At 48.8% G+C, this 19,505-nt stretch overlaps 8 protein-coding genes across 8 annotated transcripts; 6 read left to right on the forward strand and 2 right to left on the reverse strand.

The window, feature by feature from the left end:
• Positions 1–167: 167 nt before the first annotated feature.
• On the forward strand, positions 168–2,930 carry TREMEDRAFT_72723 (uncharacterized protein; the record flags this gene model as incomplete). Its single annotated transcript, XM_007002072.1, has 9 exons — positions 168–265; positions 317–581; positions 625–866; positions 916–1,277; positions 1,325–1,430; positions 1,490–1,777; positions 1,822–2,022; positions 2,066–2,713; positions 2,763–2,930. 9 exons carry the CDS (start codon positions 168–170, stop codon positions 2,776–2,778), a joined length of 2,226 nt encoding a protein of 741 aa, XP_007002134.1. The 3' UTR covers positions 2,779–2,930.
• An 8-nt stretch (positions 2,931–2,938) lies between these two features.
• On the reverse strand, positions 2,939–3,899 carry TREMEDRAFT_41658 (uncharacterized protein; the record flags this gene model as incomplete). Its single annotated transcript, XM_007000873.1, has 2 exons — positions 2,939–3,361; positions 3,413–3,899. 2 exons carry the CDS (start codon positions 3,897–3,899, stop codon positions 3,024–3,026), a joined length of 825 nt encoding a protein of 274 aa, XP_007000935.1. The 3' UTR covers positions 2,939–3,023.
• A 364-nt stretch (positions 3,900–4,263) lies between these two features.
• Positions 4,264–9,052, forward strand: TREMEDRAFT_41661 (uncharacterized protein). Its single transcript, XM_007000874.1, has 9 exons — positions 4,264–4,443; positions 4,532–4,594; positions 4,657–4,894; positions 4,990–5,351; positions 5,505–5,791; positions 5,840–6,280; positions 6,335–8,155; positions 8,232–8,749; positions 8,830–9,052. Exons 1-9 carry the CDS (start codon positions 4,414–4,416, stop codon positions 8,973–8,975), a joined length of 3,906 nt encoding a protein of 1,301 aa, XP_007000936.1. The 5' UTR covers positions 4,264–4,413; the 3' UTR covers positions 8,976–9,052.
• A 186-nt stretch (positions 9,053–9,238) lies between these two features.
• TREMEDRAFT_58495 (uncharacterized protein) lies at positions 9,239–11,048 on the reverse strand (the record flags this gene model as incomplete). Its single annotated transcript, XM_007001230.1, has 5 exons — positions 9,239–9,318; positions 9,365–10,140; positions 10,186–10,329; positions 10,554–10,794; positions 10,892–11,048. 5 exons carry the CDS (start codon positions 11,046–11,048, stop codon positions 9,239–9,241), a joined length of 1,398 nt encoding a protein of 465 aa, XP_007001292.1.
• A 486-nt stretch (positions 11,049–11,534) lies between these two features.
• On the forward strand, positions 11,535–13,552 carry TREMEDRAFT_58496 (uncharacterized protein; the record flags this gene model as incomplete). The annotated part of the gene is made up of 4 exons (XM_007001231.1): positions 11,535–11,779; positions 11,803–12,984; positions 13,094–13,307; positions 13,433–13,552. 4 exons carry the CDS (start codon positions 11,535–11,537, stop codon positions 13,550–13,552), a joined length of 1,761 nt encoding a protein of 586 aa, XP_007001293.1.
• Positions 13,553–13,840: 288 nt separating this feature from the next.
• On the forward strand, positions 13,841–14,368 carry TREMEDRAFT_58497 (uncharacterized protein; the record flags this gene model as incomplete). The annotated part of the gene is made up of 2 exons (XM_007001232.1): positions 13,841–14,017; positions 14,066–14,368. The coding sequence occupies 2 exons, from the start codon at positions 13,841–13,843 to the stop codon at positions 14,366–14,368; spliced, it is 480 nt and encodes a 159-aa protein (XP_007001294.1).
• A 365-nt stretch (positions 14,369–14,733) lies between these two features.
• On the forward strand, positions 14,734–16,451 carry TREMEDRAFT_26085 (uncharacterized protein; the record flags this gene model as incomplete). The annotated part of the gene is made up of 10 exons (XM_007000650.1): positions 14,734–14,895; positions 14,950–15,012; positions 15,151–15,312; positions 15,357–15,448; positions 15,495–15,640; positions 15,688–15,764; positions 15,810–15,944; positions 15,989–16,183; positions 16,227–16,340; positions 16,386–16,451. The coding sequence occupies 10 exons, from the start codon at positions 14,734–14,736 to the stop codon at positions 16,449–16,451; spliced, it is 1,212 nt and encodes a 403-aa protein (XP_007000712.1).
• An 839-nt stretch (positions 16,452–17,290) lies between these two features.
• Positions 17,291–18,007, forward strand: TREMEDRAFT_58499 (uncharacterized protein; the record flags this gene model as incomplete). The annotated part of the gene is made up of 1 exon (XM_007001233.1): positions 17,291–18,007. One exon carries the CDS (start codon positions 17,291–17,293, stop codon positions 18,005–18,007), a length of 717 nt encoding a protein of 238 aa, XP_007001295.1.
• Positions 18,008–19,505: the final 1,498 nt, after the last annotated feature.

Consider the following 19,505-nt stretch of genomic DNA (forward strand, 5'->3'; position numbering starts at 1 on the left):
TGTAGACGTACTTCCGGGAACTCCGATGATGGAATAAATGGGCGCGCCAACCACTACTAGTCTTGGTGTGAACAGGTCACCCTTTCATCTTTCTTGAGGAGGTCTCGTCCGCTCGCACTCAGCCGTCAGTCTTCTCTCTGAGACGAATCACTCTGCGACCCCCGTCAATGGAGTCCCGCACACCTCTTGAAGGTCCGGAAGGCACAGAGACAGCCAAGCGGAGAAAGAAGAACGTCTCTAGAGCTTGCATAGTTTGCCGTAGACGGTAAGTGTTCACCTGCACTCAATCTTCCACTTTCAGTCAGCTCACGATCAGTCGGACTAAATGTGATGGTCAACCACGATGCGCCACTTGCAAATCGTTTGACGAGGAATGCATCTATGATCCGGACCAAGATGGACGTAAACCAGCGACGAAACTCTACGTCCAAGCTCTGGTAAATCGTGTCAGGACTCTTGAAGAGCAGTTGGCCCTTGCCACTGAGTCACCTAGTCCTACGCAACAGGCGCAACGTTCGGTCGGACGAAGCAGACCCATCGATACCAGAGAGTCTAGGATCAATCTGGCCGGGACGCTCATAGTGAGTGAGCGAGATATAAGAGAGAGATTAAGCTCATAGTCAGGTGGAAAAGGATTCTTTCACACACCATGGACCAACTTCAGCTTTCATGCATTTACCAGATTCCTTGGTTCGTGATCGTAGAGACTCCGAGGGACCGAGTGGATCCTGGAACCCTAGCTTGTGGCCGCAATCGCCAGGCGGTTCAGCCATCGATTGGGTATCCCTACCATGGGATCGACATCTTCCCAAGGGGATCATTCAAACGCCTTTTGTGCATGAAGAACTGCTTTCTATCTTTTTCAGGTGCGTAGTCTCGTAAGGGTCGTGTAGACAGGAAACAGCTGACACTCAGCTACCTCAACGACTGGTGTTGGTGGACAGATGAATCGGCCTTCCTATCCGGACTATATGCTAGTATCACAAATTCTTCACCTAAAAATATGCACTACTCTCCACTCCTTCACAATGTCATTCTCGCCCTAGCTTGCCAACTCTCCCCTCAGACTGTATCCCCCAGCACTGATCCGACCATAGCTTGCAATGTCGCCGAGGCTCTAGGTGAACGGGCAAGGGGGTATATCGAGGAAGAAGCCGACACTCCCCAACTCTCGACTGTGAAAGGAATGATGTTACTTGGATCGTATCACTGGTCCAGAGGAAAGCACTCTCTAGGGTGGTTCTACGAAGGTATGGGAGTTCGGATCGCTCAGAGGTGTAAGCGGCTTTCTTTCGTATGTAAAAGAGATCTGGCTTACCTTCAGTGGGATTGAACGCCGATTGCAGTGCTCTGGTCGCCCGAGGTCTTATCACAGCAGAGGCCAAGACTCATCGAGATCGAGCCTTCTTCACGGTCTATTGTCAAGACCAGTGAGTCCGCTCATGTCAACTCACTCCATCGAATGTTTTGGTTTGTATTGACACCCCAGGCTTTGGTCTCTCGCTGTCGGAAGAACAGCTGGTCTGACGACGGAAGACTTTGTCACTCCTCTTCCAGAGATCGACGCCGACATCGATGCTCAACCGTGGATAGACCATTACGCTCGACTGGAACGTCGTAAAGGTATCCATATCCAGGGACCTCCCAGTTGGACGAGCACAGTATTCAACTATACCTGTCGGCTCGCGCTTCTGTCCGACCGTATGCACTCGATTTTGTATCGTATCCGCCCATCTTTGGATCCTGTCACGCAACAAAATCTCGTCTCTGAACTTCAGTCAGTTCCCTACTCTCCTGTGTCATGAAGTCGCTGACGCATAGTCTGGACCTACACGCATGGCTAATGGAACTCCCCTCTCCCCTTCGACTCGAATCATCCCCCAACCCACCCCCTCATATCATCAACCTTCATGCAACTTGTCGGTATTTGCAGATACTCTTACATCGTCCAACGTACACACAGCCTTTCTCCGAAGGTGACCCGGATCGAGACTTGGCAATACAGACATGTAATCTGGCAGCGTCAGTAACTGTATTTGAAGGAGCGATGGAGCTGACGGTGAAGAGCTGAAATTCTGCGCCTACTGCAAATGTACAGCCGATCCCCCGGTCTTCGCTATTGCAGCACAACCATCTGCAACGTGACCTTTACCGCTGGAACCATCTTCCTACTCGCTGCTGTCAAAACGACAGAAGGGTGTAAAGCCAATTCGCAAGCCCTGTCCGACGCCGCCAGTTGTATCATGTACCTCCGCGAGATGTCCTGGCCCGCTGCACATCTCGGTGGGGATATCCTCGCACATATGAAGGAAGATTGGTGTCCATCTGCTCCTTTACCAGCTTTGTCACAACCATCTCGACGCGAAACACCCTCCATATCGGACAAAAGTAGCTTGGGATTGCTGGGTAACATAGAGGACTTGAAGGATAAAAATTCCGAGATTGCTAGGTTCTTGACGAGTATGGGCTGGCAACCCCCTCAAGAGGATGTACAAATAAGTGGGATTGTCTCCGGGGATGACGGAAGGGGAAATGGGTTCCAGAGTGTTGAGAGAGATATGCAAGTGAGCATGGCGGATATGGGTCAGAGGAGTCCTATACCGGGATTGGAGTTGAGTGGAATGATGGGGTTGATGCCGGGTAATCTTGGTCAGCTTTGGTCATCACAGGAAGAAGCATGGCTTCCAGCTTTCCCGGGAGAGGACTGGTTCCAGTGAGTTCTACACAAAATCTTCCATACAAAGACAACGCTGATGTGCCAGATTTACAGGAAGATAGAGAAGGGATTGTGCGGGATTCGAATACAATTTTGATGGTAGTACCTGTATAGCTTTTGATGGGAAGGTCCGTGTGTGTATCATCAGATGATGTAGAGTACCAGTGTTTAGATGATGCGATGCAAACTTTCACGATGCTCTTCGCAATAACACCAACAGTTCCAGACCCAATATCATTCATGACCATCTACAAACTTGACCAGGGGATATACAACCGATTCCAAATAGTATCAACTCTTCTACTCCCTACTGGCACACATCCTCAATCTTCAAATCAAGAACCAACATCTGTCCCGGCTCGTGACTCATGTACACACCTGGGAGTTCACTATCCATGACTGCTTGTTGAGGACTGACACCACATCCCCAATAAACGCACACCTCTCCCTCCTTCAAGACAGTGGGATCGCCCCAGGTAGGTTTCTGCCCATTGACGTCCTCAATTCCCAATTCCTTTGCGCCTTCCGGACCCCAGCCGACAGGTTCACCATGAGTACGAGCATAAGGTTTGGTGATTCGTACGATCTCTGGTACTTTCTCGAGTGGGTAAGGACGCATGGATACGACCATCTTTCCCTTGATAGCTGACTCATCAGCTTCTTCTTGCGTCTCAAGGTAGAACGAGAGAGACTCACGTCCTGATCGCATGAGCGGAACCGAAGTTCTATAACACGGAGTCATATTGTTGAGCTCTTGGTGACGCAATCCGAATCCACCTTTGATTAAAGCGTCCTCGAAAGAGTATGAACAACCGATGAAGAAAGCGACGCTATCCGGCTGCCATTCGTCGATGATGTCCGTTTTATTGGCAATACGCTTCCCATCTTCGTAGATGTTGTAACGAGCGCAATCGGTACGGATATCAGAACCTTTTGCGAGATGTGAAGGAACGGTTGGATCACCAGGAGCTGTTTCTCCCAAAAGAGGGCAGGGGACGGGATTACGTTGACAGAATGTACGGAAATCGTCGGCGTATTTCAGAGGAAGGACGACGATGTTAGCTTGAGCGTAACCTGGTGCGTAGCCGGAGGTCTGAGGAGTGGGAAGTTTGTTCTCTCTGCAAAGCTGGCGAACCTGAGCGGGGGTGAGAGAGGGATCAGGTTGGTCGTGAATGAATGGCATCTCGTATAGTCGGCCGTCACTGGATCACCGAGAGATTCTAAAAGTAACAAGTTAGTGGGTAGTGGGGGGACGATGAGGGTGAGTCAGTGTTACGGATTGAAGCAGTTGAAATGTCCAGACTCTACATCTTCGGAATACATATGCTGACGATAAGGCTGACTGACGCACGACCATGGCCAACAATAGATCAATGATCAAAAGAAAAAACGGATAGGGCTAGGACCAAACTTCCACGGAAATACTCCCCAGATAACGCCATGACGCACGCCATTCCTTCCTTCCCTAGGGTCTGTCCGGGACCCGGAAGTCATGAAATGTCTACCACAAAGTATGAACCCGTGCAGCCCCATCTTGATCTTCACGTCGAGCTCGAAAGGATCTAGTGGCAAAGACGTGGTCTTTGTTTTTTTATGTGCAGTGGTCAAGTCTTCATCTTGCGACAAGGATAGTAGTTCTTCCCCACCGTTGACCCTTTATTCCCTCACCAAGTCTCAACGCTTGAGGTAGCTTCAACATGTCTGACCTAGTCCGAATTGCTATAGGTGAGTCCTTGCTCCTTGTATTACCTTCCCAGAGCTGACGGTGTCAGATGTAAGTCGTCAAGTTGACCAAGGATGCAACTCATATCGCAGCGTGGCGGGACTTTCACCGATGTTCATTGCTCTCGGAAAGGTCATGAAGACATTGTAATCAAAGTGAGTTCTGAGTATTCCCCATTCCAAACGAAACCTAGTAAAATCACTTGACTGATGTACAGCTTCTATCCGTTGACCCGGCAAACTACGCCGATGCTCCTACAGAGGGTATACGAAGATGTCTCGAGATGACTTCTGGAAAGAAACTTCCGAAAGGCGAAAAGATTTCCCTCGAAGGTGTAGAATCTATACGTATGGGAACCACCGTGGCTACCAACGCTTTGCTCGAACGTCAAGGTGAACGATGTGCTTTGCTCACTACCAAAGGTTTCCGAGATCTTCTGAAAATTGGCAAACAAGGTGAGATCATCACCCTCTCCCCGTGGTGTTTCCCCTACATTATCGGCTAATCAACGGGGATCACAAGAGAGCTCGAGGATAGGCTGACAGTCTAGCTCGCCCAGACATCTTCGACTTGACAGTCACCAAGCTTACTTACCTCTTCGACACAACGGTGGAGATTGACGAAAGGGTCACCATCGAGACTTTCCTCATGGACCCGGATCCTCAACCTATCGATGTGGAAGCCGACCCACAATTGGTCAAAGGAACCACAGGCGAGATCCTACGTGTGTATAAGAAACCCAGTATGGTCGAAGTCGGTGCTCAACTCGATGAGCTATGGTACCAGGGTTATCGTAGTGTAGCCATTGCGTTACTTCACTCTTGGACTTTCCCCGATCATGAGGCTGAGATTGCCGCTTTGGCGAGGAGGAAGGGTTTCAGCGTTTCCGTTTCTCATGAATTACAACCTACCGTGAGATACCTCTCTCCTCCTTCACACCTCCTCCTTGCTTTCGAGCTTTCCTTTCTGTTCTTTCGTAGATCAAGCCACTGACATTTCCTCCATCTCGCGGTCATATCAGGCGCTAGAGAAGCGCTGCTGAAGGACAATCGCTCATGTGACCAGATCAAAATACTTTCTCGTGCCAATTCCGCTGTCGCCGATGCCTACCTCACCCCCGTCACCCGCAGATATATCGAATCCTTCGCTTCAGGTTTCCAAGGCGGTCTCGAAGGTCTAGGCGAGAAACTTCTGTTCATGCAATCTGATGGAGGTCTCTGTCAATGGGATCGTTTCTCCGGTCTCCGTGCTGTTCTTTCTGGTCCTGCTGGAGGAGTGGTCGGCTACTCGAAAATCTGCTATGATCCGAAAGATGGTACACCTTTGGTTGCCGTTGATATGGGGGGCACTTCGTAAGTTGTATACTTTGACACAGAAGAGTGTAATGAGCTGATAAACAGTACCGATGTTTCACGATACGCAGGATCTCTAGAACATGTCACTGAAACAACAACCGCTCAAGTCATCTTGACTGCCATTTCTTGCGATATCAACACTGTAGCCGCTGGTGGTGGTTCCCGACTTTTCTGGGCAAACGGAATGTTTGTCGTGGGTCCTCAATCCGCTGGTGCTCATCCAGGTCCAGTATCATATGGAAAAGGTGGTTATCTGGCAGTGACAGATGCCAATTTGATGCTTGGAAGACTTCTCCCTGAACAATTTCCAAAGATCTTCGGACCAAATGAAGATCAACCTCTCGATGTCGAAGCTACCAAAGCTGCTTTCAGTCAACTTGCCAGATCTATCAATGCGGAGAAAGAAGGTCATGAATTGTCAGAAGAGGAAATCGCTTCTGGTTTCTTGGAAGTTGCCAATGAAGCCATGTGTCGTCCCATCCGAACGTGAGTGATGTTTTCCCGTTTCACAGGTAGAAATATGTGTTGATGAGACAAAAGTCTGACAGAAGCTCGTGGATTCGATACTGCCAATCATAATCTGGTCATTTTCGGTGGTGCAGGTGGACAACACGGTTGTGCAATCGCTTCAGCACTCAACATTAGACGTATAATCGTACCCAAATTCTCATCGATCCTTTCCGCTTACGGAATGTCTTTGGCGGATATCGTAGAAGAGATACAAGAACCTTCGGCACTTACTACCCATCCTGATAATCTTGACGCTTTGTACGGTCGTGGTTTGGTACTTAAAAAACAAGCCATCGCTCGATTGGTCGCTCAAGGTTTCACGGAAAATCGTATCAAACTTGAAATCTTTTACAATTGTCGATACAAAGGTGCTTCCACTGCCCTCATGGTTCCAATGCCTACGGATGGAGATCTGGAGAAAGCTTTCATCGAACAACACAAGACGTTATTCGGATTCACTCTTGCGGATCGAATTGTTTTCGTAGACGACGTACGTGTTAGAGCTACGGGAATGACGGAATCTCGTGTTCCTCCAAGTTTATACGACGAACTTAATTCTGTCTCTCGAAAGGAGATCACTTCCAACGAAACGAAACCGGTTTATTACGGAGGTCACGGTTGGTTATCTACCAGTATCGTTGCTCTTAAATCCATGTCATCAGGTCAAACCATCACTGGACCTGCATTACTATACGATGAGACTCAGACAATATTGGTTGAACCTTCTTTCCAAGCTATTGCTCTTACCGACCATGTAGTCATCGATTCTGTCGGATTGAAAAAGGCAGAGGGTATTTCTCTTGATCATTGGGATCCTGTACAATTATCTGTTTTCGGTCATCGATTCATGTCTATCGCCGAACAAATGGGTTCGATCTTACGACAAACTTCTATTTCCATCAACATCAAAGAACGTCTCGATTTCTCTTGCGCTTTGTTTGATCCAGTTGGGAATCTCGTCGCCAACGCTCCAGATATGCCTGCTCATCTAGGGGCCATGTCTTCAGCTGTTAAATATCAAGCGGCATTATGGAAGGGTAAAGTGGTAGATGGAGACGTTTTCGTTTCTAATCATCCTGCCGCTGGTGGATCTCATTTACCAGATATCACAGTCATAACACCCGCTTTTCATAATGGAGAAATTGTTTTCTGGTCAGCTTCGAGAGCTCATCATGCGGATATTGGTGGAATTCGAGCTGGTTCTATGCCTCCTTTCTCCACTGAAATCTGGCAAGAAGGAGCTTCTGTTAAATCATTCAAACTCATCAAACAAGGAGTTTTTGATGAAGAAGGTATAACCAAAATCCTTTATCACGATCCTGCTCAATATCCTGGCTGTTCAGGTACTCGAACTCTGAGTGATAACATCTCCGATCTCAAAGCTCAAGTATCAGCAAATTACAGAGGTATCACTCTTATCAAAGCTTTGTGTGATCAATATGGTATTCCAGTTGTACAACATTACATGCTAGGTATTCAAACTGCGGCGGAAACAGCAGTGAGGAATTTGTTAAGGAGAGTTGGAGAGAAGTTCGGTTATGAACCTCTTGAAGCTGAAGATTATCTCGATGATGGTTCTACGATAAGATTGAAAATCACAATTGATAGAGAATCCGGTGATGCGACTTTCGATTTCACAGGAACGACAAAACAAGTTTATGGAAATTATAACGCTCCTACTGCTATCTTATATTCCGCCATTCTTTACACTTTGAGATGTTTGATCAATGTCGATATGCCTCTCAATCACGGTTGTTTAATCCCTCTCAAGATCATCGTTCCTGAAGGTTGTCTCTTAGCTCCTTCTGAGGATGCCGCGACCGTGGCTGGGAATGTTGAAACTTCTCAACGGTGAGTCAAGATTGCCATGGTCATTCTCCTTCTCTATCATATTTAAACGTAAAAGAGAGTCACGACTGACTCTCAGAATGACAGACACCATCTTTAAAGCTTTCCGAGCATGTGCAGCATCCCAAGGTACTTGTAACAATTTTACTTTCGGTTACGGTGAAACTCTTCCTGACGGCACTTTCCGCGGTTTCGGTTTTTACGAAACAATCGCTGGTGGTTCTGGTGGAGGAGCAACATGGGAAGGTCAATCTGCCACTCATGTTCATATGTCTAACACTTCCATAGGGGACGTGGAACTTTGTGAACGTTTGTATCCCATGATGATCTCCGAATATTCTATTAGAAAAGGAAGTGGTGGTAAAGGTCGTAAACCCGGTGGAGATGGTTGTGTCCGATCGTATCAATTCACGAAGAAAGTCGATGTAGCTATTTTGAGTGACAGAAGGACTATTGCTCCTTATGGTATGTTGGGTGGTGAACCTGGTAAGAGGGGTGAGAACCTTTGGGTTAGATGTAGGGAGGATAAAACGGCTATCATCAATTTGGGTGGGAAAAATCAGATGACTGTTTTACCTGGGGATACGGTTATCATCAGTGAGTCAATCTACATTCTTCGAGAACGTCTTCTCCTCACCCTTTTGTGAATACGGATGAGATATGACGCTGACATTTAGACACGCCTGGTGGAGGTGGGTTCGGCGTCCCAGGGTCAGAAGACGATGGAACAGCTCTACACTACATCACAGAGAAGAACTCTAAACCTCAGCGTCATGGACAAGGTACCGTTTCTCAGTTCCGCGAGACGCAAATGACCGTCTGAGCGAGAAGATGAAAGGTGAGGGTGGACCACGTATAGACAGTGTATAGACCTGATGTATCTTTGCTCGGATACTACAGAAACATCGACCAGATAACGAGTTGCATCCTTAGTCATCAGGCGTCAATTATGATACTAAATCACATTTTGCTAAACATCCTAGTGGGCGGGAGCAGGACAGGAACAGATTGTGGAAGCGACCCAATGTTACGATTGGTCGCCAGGAGAAATTCTATTGTATTATGTGTCTTTTGCCAATTGCCAATTCATTGCGAGAAAATGTCGGAAGGGTCGGATGTATTGAGACTGAGCCCGCTTATCTCGCATGATTGGTAGGATTCGCTACCTTCGCCTCGTCAGCTGCATATCTTTGACAAGGAAGAAACTTGAACTTGCATGGAGTGGATCTTCCCTTTCGTCGAGGGGAGTGTCAAGACTGCCATCCCCACCAGCATACGTCGGGTATCCCTCCTCGTACGGAGCAGCATACTGTTGGGCCTGCGAAGGATCGAAATAGTATCCCTGAGTTTGACCTCCACCAGGTTGCAGACTTTCATACCCTTGTCCAGTCGGATACCCTTCAGCGGGATACACATGTCCTGCGTTCTGTGCGTAAGGATCATAACCACCCGCTTGACCGTATGTCGCCCCATAGTTGTTGTACTGAGCCATCGGTTGATTAGCTGCCGAAGGATAGGACTCGGATGTGCCAGCTCCGCCTGCGGATGAACTGCGGAAATCCTCATCCAACGGGGATCGTTGAGAGTGGGATTGACTGGCAGCGACAGCGGCGGCAGTGACCTCGCGATCGAGTCTTTGACGTCTACGACGACGGAAGCATAAGAAACCAAGAGCGATAATGATTCCCACAACGACTAGACCGACGACCACAAAGACACCGGCGACGGCACCGTGATTGTTAAAGAAGGCATTACTCGATCCGGACCCAGAGCTGCCTTGGTCAAGTGCGCCAGAAGGATTGTGGATAATCTGAGTGACCGTGATTTGCTGTCCATCTGACGTGATTATGTATGACGAGGTGAGCTCTGCAGGTGTGGTCGTGAAAGTAGAGCCTGAATTGTCGGTCGTCAATACACCAATAGGGGAAGTCAAAGTCTTGTCCAGGGGAAGAGTGGAGGAACCGGAGGTGACGAAGACGGTTGAGGTTCTGAGGAGTTTAGCAGAGGCGTTTGATGAGAGGAAGCCAGCTTACGTAGTGCTGGTGCCAGGATCGCTGAAGGAACCGCTTGAAGAGGGAGTTGAAGGTGTCGAAGGGCTTGCAGTAGAACTGGTGCTCGAAGGTGGGACGGTGACTATAGTGGTGCTTGTACTAGTAGGAGCTGATGTTGGGGACACGCTGAACAGTCAGCGAATGTTCAAGGTCAAGCCAACGATGATGGTGGTGCACAGACGCCTTTGTATGATTAAAAAATCATCAGCGTTCGTGCGGATACCACATGCGAGTGGGCAAGATTTGAATGTATGGAGTACAGTATGAAGCGGTCAGGTTACCACGCTGATGTGACTGTCAACACGAGGCAAGAAGTGGTGTGATGCAAGTCGCAGAGGGATCGGACTCACGACGAAAGCGTCTGACTGCTGCTCGGGGGAGGGCTAGACGTCGGGGCAGCGCTAGAAGGCGGTGACGAGCTACTGGGAGGTGGAGTGGTCGAAGAAGAAGACGGGGGAGGCGAGGAAGACGGCGGTGGGGCTGAAGAAGGTGACGCAGAGGATGAGGGAGGAGATGAAGGTGAAGGTGATGTAGGTGATGCGGAGGAAGTGGGCGGGGTAGACGAGAGAGCGGGAATCGAGGTCGAAGGTGCTATGTGTTAGATCTGGGCGTATTGACAATGACGAATAGACACAAGGGGAAAGCTAGAGAGGTAAAAGTACTTGGAGGTCAATGGAAACATACACACCGGAAGTAGGGGCGGCTGGGGATGTCGGAGCTGGAGAAGACGCTGGGGCAGTGTCAGAGCTGGGGGTCACCGCGGGTTCAGAGCTTGACACATCTTGCCGTCTTGCGAGTTGAAAGGGAGAGGCCTGTCGAGGTGGAGGTTGAGGGACTGTAGCCATGTTTGAGTGGTATTATTGGATTCAAGTGTGGATGGAGAAAGAAGAAAACGGTGACGAGGAAGTGAAGGTAATAGCGAGATCCAAAGGATGGATGGCCAGTCGGAGTTTGAGCTCTTTTGTGCTATTAATGTGTGAGAACTTGGGGGGGTATGACGACGAGCAGTGGTGGATAGGGGGCTGTATGGTTTCCTGTACGGTGAGGTGTACTGTGTTGGTCATGTATGAGTACTCGTAGAGTAGTACTTGTAGAGAGATGGCTATGTCATGTTCCCTGTTGCACTAGCGCCATGACGCAGTCCGGAAGTGTACAGTACAAGTAAAGAATTTCAACCCTGACCTCCACATCGGGATGAATTACGTAAGATGCCCTCTCACCTTCTCTCTCTCTCCAGGCGCGCAGCTCTGCGGATCTGCGGTTCGTACGCCTATTTCCCCACTCACCCCACCCCCAACACTACTGGCCTCTTGTTCTCACTTCTCAACATCATGTCCTGTTATGCCATCGTTCGACCCCTGCACCGTTCCCTTCTCATCACTACTCCTCCACTCGCCGCTCGTCCCCACAAACTCGCTAGCTTTCACTCCTCGATCCCCCACCATGGTCCTCCCTCAGTCAAGCATCAGTTACTACGGATGGCAGAGCTTCAACAAAAGGTGTCCGCTGTCAACTCCAAGAGCCAGAAAGAACACATCATTTCCACTTTCCCGGACCTTCGAGAACTTCTCGAGCAGTGAGTCTTCTTGAATGGCTTAGCGTCATCGCTGAGGTTGCCAGAATGTATCACCCTAAACATCGTACCCATCTCGCCTCAGGCTCCATGCGCAAGTACATCTCCGCATATCCCCTTCCATGCTCGCACAAAGCTCTCCCACGAAGCCTCAACCAGCTCTTCGATCTGCTGGCCTCTCGTCAAGTGACCGGTAATAAGGCCAAGGATATCGTATGGGCTTTTCTACAAGAAAACAGTGTCGGCACGAACGGTCATCTCTACGAGACGTTTGAGAGATTATTGGACAGAAATCTCGTCGCTGGATTTGGAGCCAACACTCTCAAGAACATCGACTGGGGAGATCAACTACCTCAAATGAGGCCAATTCGATCCACTGCCACCACTCCATCGCCCTTGCAAACAGACATACCACCAGTCGCATCTCCCGCCCCCAGCAGCACCCCGACGTCCCGACCGCCGAAGAAAAGTCACTCTCTCGAAAAGTTCACGTGTGCTCTTGGGAAGAGCATCGAACCACCTTTCAAAGAGCTAGCGAAGTTCCCCCGGTGGTATGCTTCCCGCAAGCTCGACGGAGTACGCGTCATCACCTTCGTTGACTTTCTTCTTCCTCCCTCCGGCAAACCTCAAGTCATATCCACCCAATTCCTCTCTCGAAACGGAAACCCATTCAACGCCCTGTCAAAGTTAGCAGCCGAGTTGGAACATTTGATATCCTTCCCACAACTCACAGATTGGCTCTCCCATGATCCGGTAGTGATCGAAGACAGAGGAGAGGAGGGCGTTGTCAAACGTCTGGTCCTAGATGGTGAGGTATGTATACTGCGGCCTAGAGCAGAAGGTGTCAAGGGGGAGGGTGAAGTTGACTACGTGGAGGATTTTCAATCTGTGGTGGGGGAGGTCAGACGGTTGGGGCATGATATCGAGAACCCTGCTTATTTTCTCTTTGACGTCATACCGTTTGCAGAGTTCGAAGCGGGGACAGCGCTGCCGGCTCCGTTGGGAAAGACTTTTGGGGAGAGAGTTGAGGACATCATCGCGGTTGTATCATACTTGAAGGAAAGGACGGGTGGAGGGGTAGTGAGGGAACTGGAGCAGTGGGAGGTGAATGGGAAGGAAGATGTTGAAGATAAGGTGGGAAGGGCGGCCGAGAGAGGGTGGGAAGGGTTGATCATAAGGGCTGACAAACCTTACAACGGGAAAAGATCGTGAGTCCTGTATCAATGTCACTTTCTCCTCTCTCTAGGTACGATACTGCCTCGGGGCTTTGGTATGGAATTCTTCTGCGTAATCTTCATCCACCGAGCTGACACGTAGCTCGGACTTGCGTAAATTCAAAAGGTGGCAAGATGCCGAGTATGTCGTCAAATCTATTGATACTGGCAAGATGCGATTGGCAGTGGACGGAGTGTTCGGTGAACATCTGGCATGCGCCAACGTATGGATAGAACACAAGGGTACACCGGTCAGCGTTGGTAGCGGGTTCAGCGCTGAACAGAGGTTGGCATATGCCAAAGACCCCGAGTTGATCGTGAGTCTTTTCATCTATAGTCTGCTCTGGCTCTTGCACCATTCCTCTTCTCGTTTTAGCGAAAAGTGGTGACATCGTCTGAAGGGGTTTCAAAGCGGCGGAGAGGCAACCGAAGTTGATTACAGGTCGGCAAGGAAATCACCGTCGAGTATTTTTCAGAGAGCGAAGCAACCGATCGGCCTGGCAAGATGAGCTTACGATTCCCAAGGGTGAAAGCGGTGTATGACGGCAAGCGAGATATTTGAATGCGTCTCGAAAACTCGGTGTGTAAACCTTCGAAATTTGGACACCTTTGTGTGTGGTCGGAGCGAAAACAAAACACCTCGCTTCGATGCGACAGGTGTGTGATCTTCCTTTTACTTCTCAAAATCCACAGAGCCTGCTGGCTTTCAAGTATATCTCCGACCCTCCAGCGTCTGATTATTTGAGGGAAAGGCTACGTCTCTGCATCTCCCACATCAATCTCAGGAATACACTTTCTCCACTACCCTCACTTATACTGACTAGTAGAATACTTAGGTTAATCGTACACCATGGCGACAACTTACGGTACATGCTCTTTCTGCGGTCAAAGCCTGAACGAACTTCCATATGGCTTGAAGCAGAACTCCAACAATATAGACATCTCGGTTCACACCTTATGCGCAAAACCACTCCTCTCTGCTTATCCCGTATACGACGACGAACAAGCCCCTCAAACTGTGGAACTCGTGGGTTTACGTCCTTTATGACAGTCGAGGAGATTCATTGACTGCTAGATACCGTCTCGATGCGCAAAGGGAGGCACGGCTCATGCATCGACGTACAGCCCTAACACTTGCTCGGTGTTGATCTCTCGAACGGGTGAGAACCAGAGCGTCCCCGTCGTCCTTGCGTATTGCACCGAGGACGAGGCCAAGTCGGTCTATGAGCGGGGTGAATATTTATTCTACTCGCCGCCGATGGACAGAGAAACGGCGACGTTCAATTTGTGGGATTATCAGGGGTATCTGAGCGGACTACATAGTGCTAGGACAAAGCAAACGGCTGCACCAAGCTTGCCGAATTACTTTAAGGAGTGAGAGTAAAGTGCGTGATAGTGGCAGAGTAGAGTAGTAGTAGTAGTACAGTATATGCCACGTGGAAGCCGATGAGATAGGCCAGAGCGAGACCGGATATTGCCACAGCCGATCGGGTCGGACTTGTCAACCACTCCACTCACAGCTACTCGTACTCTCTCCCCCCCCCCTTTCACTATCTTCTTCTCCCTCACACCAATGTACACCCTTCCCTCCACATGATCATCCCCGTCAGACTCGGATTATACACTTCATCTGTACGTATAAATAGTATAACTACCCTGCGACATCTACTTGTCCCCCACCGCACATCCGGCATCACACCAACTCGCACCATGGCGACCGTCACTCAGACTCACATCCACCAGATGCCCATCTCTACTCAACCTCATTTCACCTACACACCCTTACCACTTCCTCCTCATGTAAAGGCAGAGGCCTTCAAAGATCTAGGAAGGGAGGTAAAGGGGTACGATCCCGCCATTGTCACCCCTGAACAGATGGATGAGATTATTGAAATGTTGTATCGGGTATGTCTCCATAGCGCCCCTTTGAAGGGTCTTTTTACAAGCACTGACGTCTAGTATTCCATATTGTTATTCAAAAATGTCAAACTCACCCCTAAACAACAATACGAAATGACACTTGTATGTCCATTCTTTACTCCCCGCGACACCTCACTTTCGAAGCTTGGTTCGGGCCTGTTGATAGATATATACGTCTTTCTCATGTCCGATGTGAACGGATATGCATGAGATATGTATTTGTGAACGCTGACATAGAAGGCCTTTGACCCCGCTGCTCAAAGCTACGGACATGGCAACAACAAGACTGGGAAAGAGAAAGCATCGATACTCCACCCGGACCTCAAAACTATCCCTCATCAACCTCAAGTCCAACTTATCGGGAACGGTAAAGTCCCGGGGATGTACGAAGGTTTAGACAGCGTGAGTCTTCGAACTGGATGAATATCGCTCAACTGACGCCATAGCCTCAATTGAAACACCCTCATCATAAGACATTTCATAAAACTCCTATCTCACAGGAAGATGAAGATGCCGGAGCTACGAGGTTTTATCGATGGTGAGTTTAGTCTCAGCTTTTGGCCGGTGAGGTGACTTACCCAAAGGCACATCGATGCTGCTCTGTACGCCCTTTCACCACCCAAGGTCACCACACTATACGCTGTATCGGTGCCTAAGGGTGCCCCTCAAATCTGCCGATATGACGATGGGACAGGAGACGAAGTGACCGTACCTCTGGGGGGAACAGCTTGTCAGTATAAATCCTCATATGGTACCGTATGCGACACTGACTCTCAGTCGTGAGCGGTAAAACCATGTTTGATATCCTTCCCGCAGAGCTCAAGTCGTTGGCCGTGAGAACCAAGGTCAAATATGTGAGTGGAATTTTGACATGAGCGAGGTAAGGTCTCATTAAGTAGGCACCTCATCCTTACGTCTGGATGTCAAAAGCCCACGCCTTACCAACTGGGTTGGGTATCGAGAATGAGGGTTTGGAGCTGAGTCTGGACGAGTTGCCAGAGTGGGAAGAGTCCAAAGTCAAGTTGTTCCCCATGGTATGTTGTCTTCACCGCTAGGAGTCGGAGCTGATGTAGTTCAGTGCTGGAGAAACCCAGTGACCGGTCATCTCCATGTCCAGGTTCATCCATGTGGCGCTCAAGCACTTCACATCGACCCTCTCCCGGCGGGTGCGGATAGAGATCACGCCTTGTACCCCGATGGAGGAGAGGTGAAGGATTTGAAAGAGGTTCGTGAGATTTTGTACCGTATCCAGCGACCAGGTATAGCTCCAGAGGTATGTCCTTGTCGTGTCCGTCTGTGCCGAATCTGATGTACAGCTGGTGTATGCGCAAGACTGGGACGAGGGAGATCTGGTCTTGTTTCATAATCGTGGCTTGCTCCACTCGGTCGTTGGAGCATTCAAGGAAGATCAGTTGAGGATGTTTCACCAGGTGAGTTGAGCCGAGTAAACTCAATCCACAGCGACTGACGATCAGTGTAATCTTGCCGCATCTGATGATCCTGTTGGGCCAACGGCAGAAGATGTGGAGATGTACGCATGAGAGAGTCGCACTGTAGTACTGTATACCTATATCGCCATATCATCATCAAATGCATCTAAAACTGCCATTATCGTCACCTCATGCTCCCTTCATTTGATGCAACTGAGACGGCTCTAGCCTCGACCCCATCTGATCATCTCTTGACTCCTAACTCGTTTGGTATCCATCATGATCGGCTGGAATGATTCCAGCAAAGGACAGCGACGTGATCCTACCGACCATCACTTGTGAACAAGGCGAGCATGTCGGCCACAGCGTTCAGAGGTCTTGGAGCCGTTTGGTGCAGACGACGTGACGCTAGAAGCGTGTATGGGTTGGGTGGTCAAAGTGAAGGAATCTTCTCATACACCTCGACCGGCCGGCTACCACTTGCCTCGATGTCTGGCTTTCGTCCCCATGCAGTGCTTGTTCCTGTAGGCGACCGGGCGACTCGAAGATATATATAAGTAGAGGTTCACTCTCTCTTTCGACTGTCTCGGTCCATGTCTGCGCCCTCGCCTCTGATCTTTCCTCTTCTTCGTATCCCTCTTCGTTCCAGGTTGACAACTAGGTTTCGAATTCGTCGGATTCCATCTTCTCTGATATCTCCGTGACCATCGTGTCAAGGTAAACACGACATTCCACTTTCTTCTTTCCCCGCAACGAGTCAATTTCCAACGGGTACCAGATCTCTTCAAAATCTTGTATCCTTCCCCATCGACGACGATCAACTCTGCATTTTCCCCTCAAGCATCATCCACAATTCCTTATTAGGTAAAGTCGAGTTGTTCTTTGCTCGCAATCGCCAATCACCTTCCTATCAATCCCCTCTCGATAGACCACTACCCCCAACTCCCACGATGACCGATTCTGGTTCTGACACCGAATCAGAAGGAAGCAACCGAACCATCCGACATACCTCTACAAATAACCCTTCTCCTCACATCCCACCCAAAGCTTCTTACTGGTCTTGCGAAACATGTTGGACCAAAAGACCTGATTCACAAGATACATTCTGCTATTATTGTCAACGTGACACAACCACCATAAGACGATGGGAGAAAGGAAAGAAACCAGCAGAATGGTCACCCGTGATGGAAGATTGGATCGAAGGTGAAGACGTTTATACAGATTGGGAATGTTGCGATTGCGCCGAACAAAAATTATTCCTTGGAGGTGATACTTTAGACGTTTTAATGTTTGACGGTTGGTGTGCGAATTGTAATCGATGTACCGATACAAGATATAAAGATCGTCGTGAAGCTTTTTGTTGTCAACAATGTCGTTTGGAAAGAGAACCGACAACTACGAAATTGGATAATGACGGGAGACCTGTTGGATCTTTTTTCGAAGCTTATTGCGATTTTTGTGATAGTATCACACCGACGGGGAAAATCGATATTACCAATATGGTTTATTATTGTTGTTTGGTTTGTAGGGATCATAGGGATGGTGATGATTTACCGGATGATGAGGATGATTTTACTTATTGTAGATGGTGTGATGAAGATACACAGACGATTGAGATTGACGAGGAGCCGGAAGAGGATGAACCGGAGGAGGGTCAAAGGGGGTAGCGGGGTAGGGAGTAGGGAGTAGGGGACAGATAGACTACGTGGACCGGAAGGGAAGGACCAGGGACGAACTGCGATATGAGAGAATAGTGGGAAGATGGGACAGGAATAGGGAATGACGAGTCGGTTGAAGTGGGAAAAAATAGGTAGGATGAAGGATTGATGGATATGGTCATCTTCGATGGACGGAACGAGATCTTCAAATGAACGATGGTTTGGATAAGCAAAAGGTTGATAGAGACGTAAAGTGGAGAAGGATGTGGAGAAACATTGATGGATCGATAGTCAATAGTTCGAGTTTTGATCATAGGTCTGTCAAAATCCTCGAGACATTGTTCTTCCTGACCGTGTCATTGATGCTCTGGGTTCACCGACTGACACCCCGAGATCGCACCACGGAATCGACAACGAAGTTCGCCGATCTCGGACTAACATCGCTGATCAACAAACCTGAACAAGTCAGCCGACGACTGTTTCACTTGAAACTTCTCGGTAATGAGACTCAGATTATCTTCATCCCTTCGAGGTATCCGTCACAGATCTAAGGGGTTGTGACGTGAGGGGGAAGGCAGGAGGGTGAAGCAGATTATCAGATATAAAAGTACGTACAGTACTGAAGACTTGAGAACGCCGACTGACCTTCACGTAATGACTATATAGGTAAATCGGGAGGTTTGACATCTCACACTGACGTGAGAACTCGTGCAAGTGTCGAAAAATACGCGATGAGAGACTCGACAGTTCCACCAGTCGAAGAAATAACGCATTGAACACTTCTGGTCAGCGAGAACAACTCGGATGGGACCTATGCACCTGATTATACGCTAGTCAATCGTATAAACGGATGATGGACCGGCCCGTTGACGACATTCGTAACGTATGATGGCGAGTATCTGAAAAGAGTTGAAAGCAGAACTCCTGGTCGAGCCAAAATGATGATGTCGAGAGCTTGCTTTTCTACCCTGATGAACTGTCGATAGAAGACTTGATATCAACGTTACCACACGCACAGGACTTTACGCTTAGCCTTACGAGTGAAGGAGAAAGCGTGGCGAGAAACTGACAGGGGAAATTCTCGGACAGGTACTTACCGCGGCCCAGTCACTTGGGTCGAGGGAAGAATGTCAACACGACTTCATATCCCAATATGGCAACTTTGAAGCTCGAGTATAATCTCATGGAATTCGGAAACCATCCAGAATATCCTTCCTTACACTGAGAGGATACTTTGTATAACAAGGTCATTAGATAGGTATGCAAGAGAGAAGGAAGAACAAACCACCATCCTGGATTGGGATTCTGATCAGGCACGATTCCAATGTTCACCCAAGACCGGCAAATGTGGAAATGTCGAGACACAGAGACTGACATTTACTCGATGGACAAAAGCAAGCGACCGCACCTCATCAATTCACATGACTGACTGACTACATTTGCATCCAAAATCATATCGTTACGCCAAACTCACTCAATCTTGCTCGATTCATTACGCTTGACCCCG

The sequence above is a fragment of the Tremella mesenterica genome (genome assembly GCF_000271645.1).
Source record: "Tremella mesenterica DSM 1558 unplaced genomic scaffold TREMEscaffold_1, whole genome shotgun sequence".
Taxonomy (NCBI): domain Eukaryota; kingdom Fungi; phylum Basidiomycota; class Tremellomycetes; order Tremellales; family Tremellaceae; genus Tremella; species Tremella mesenterica.

Excerpts from the sequence above, each read along its gene's own strand:
- TREMEDRAFT_41661 (XM_007000874.1), top strand. The coding sequence starts at position 4,414 with ATGTCTGACCTAGTCCGAATTGCTATAGGT. Across the intron at positions 4,444-4,531 it reads TAGTCCGAATTGCTATAGGT|CGTGGCGGGACTTTCACCGA; the intron begins GAGTCCTTGCTC and ends CTCATATCGCAG. Across the intron at positions 5,792-5,839 it reads GTTGATATGGGGGGCACTTC|TACCGATGTTTCACGATACG; the intron begins GTAAGTTGTATA and ends GCTGATAAACAG.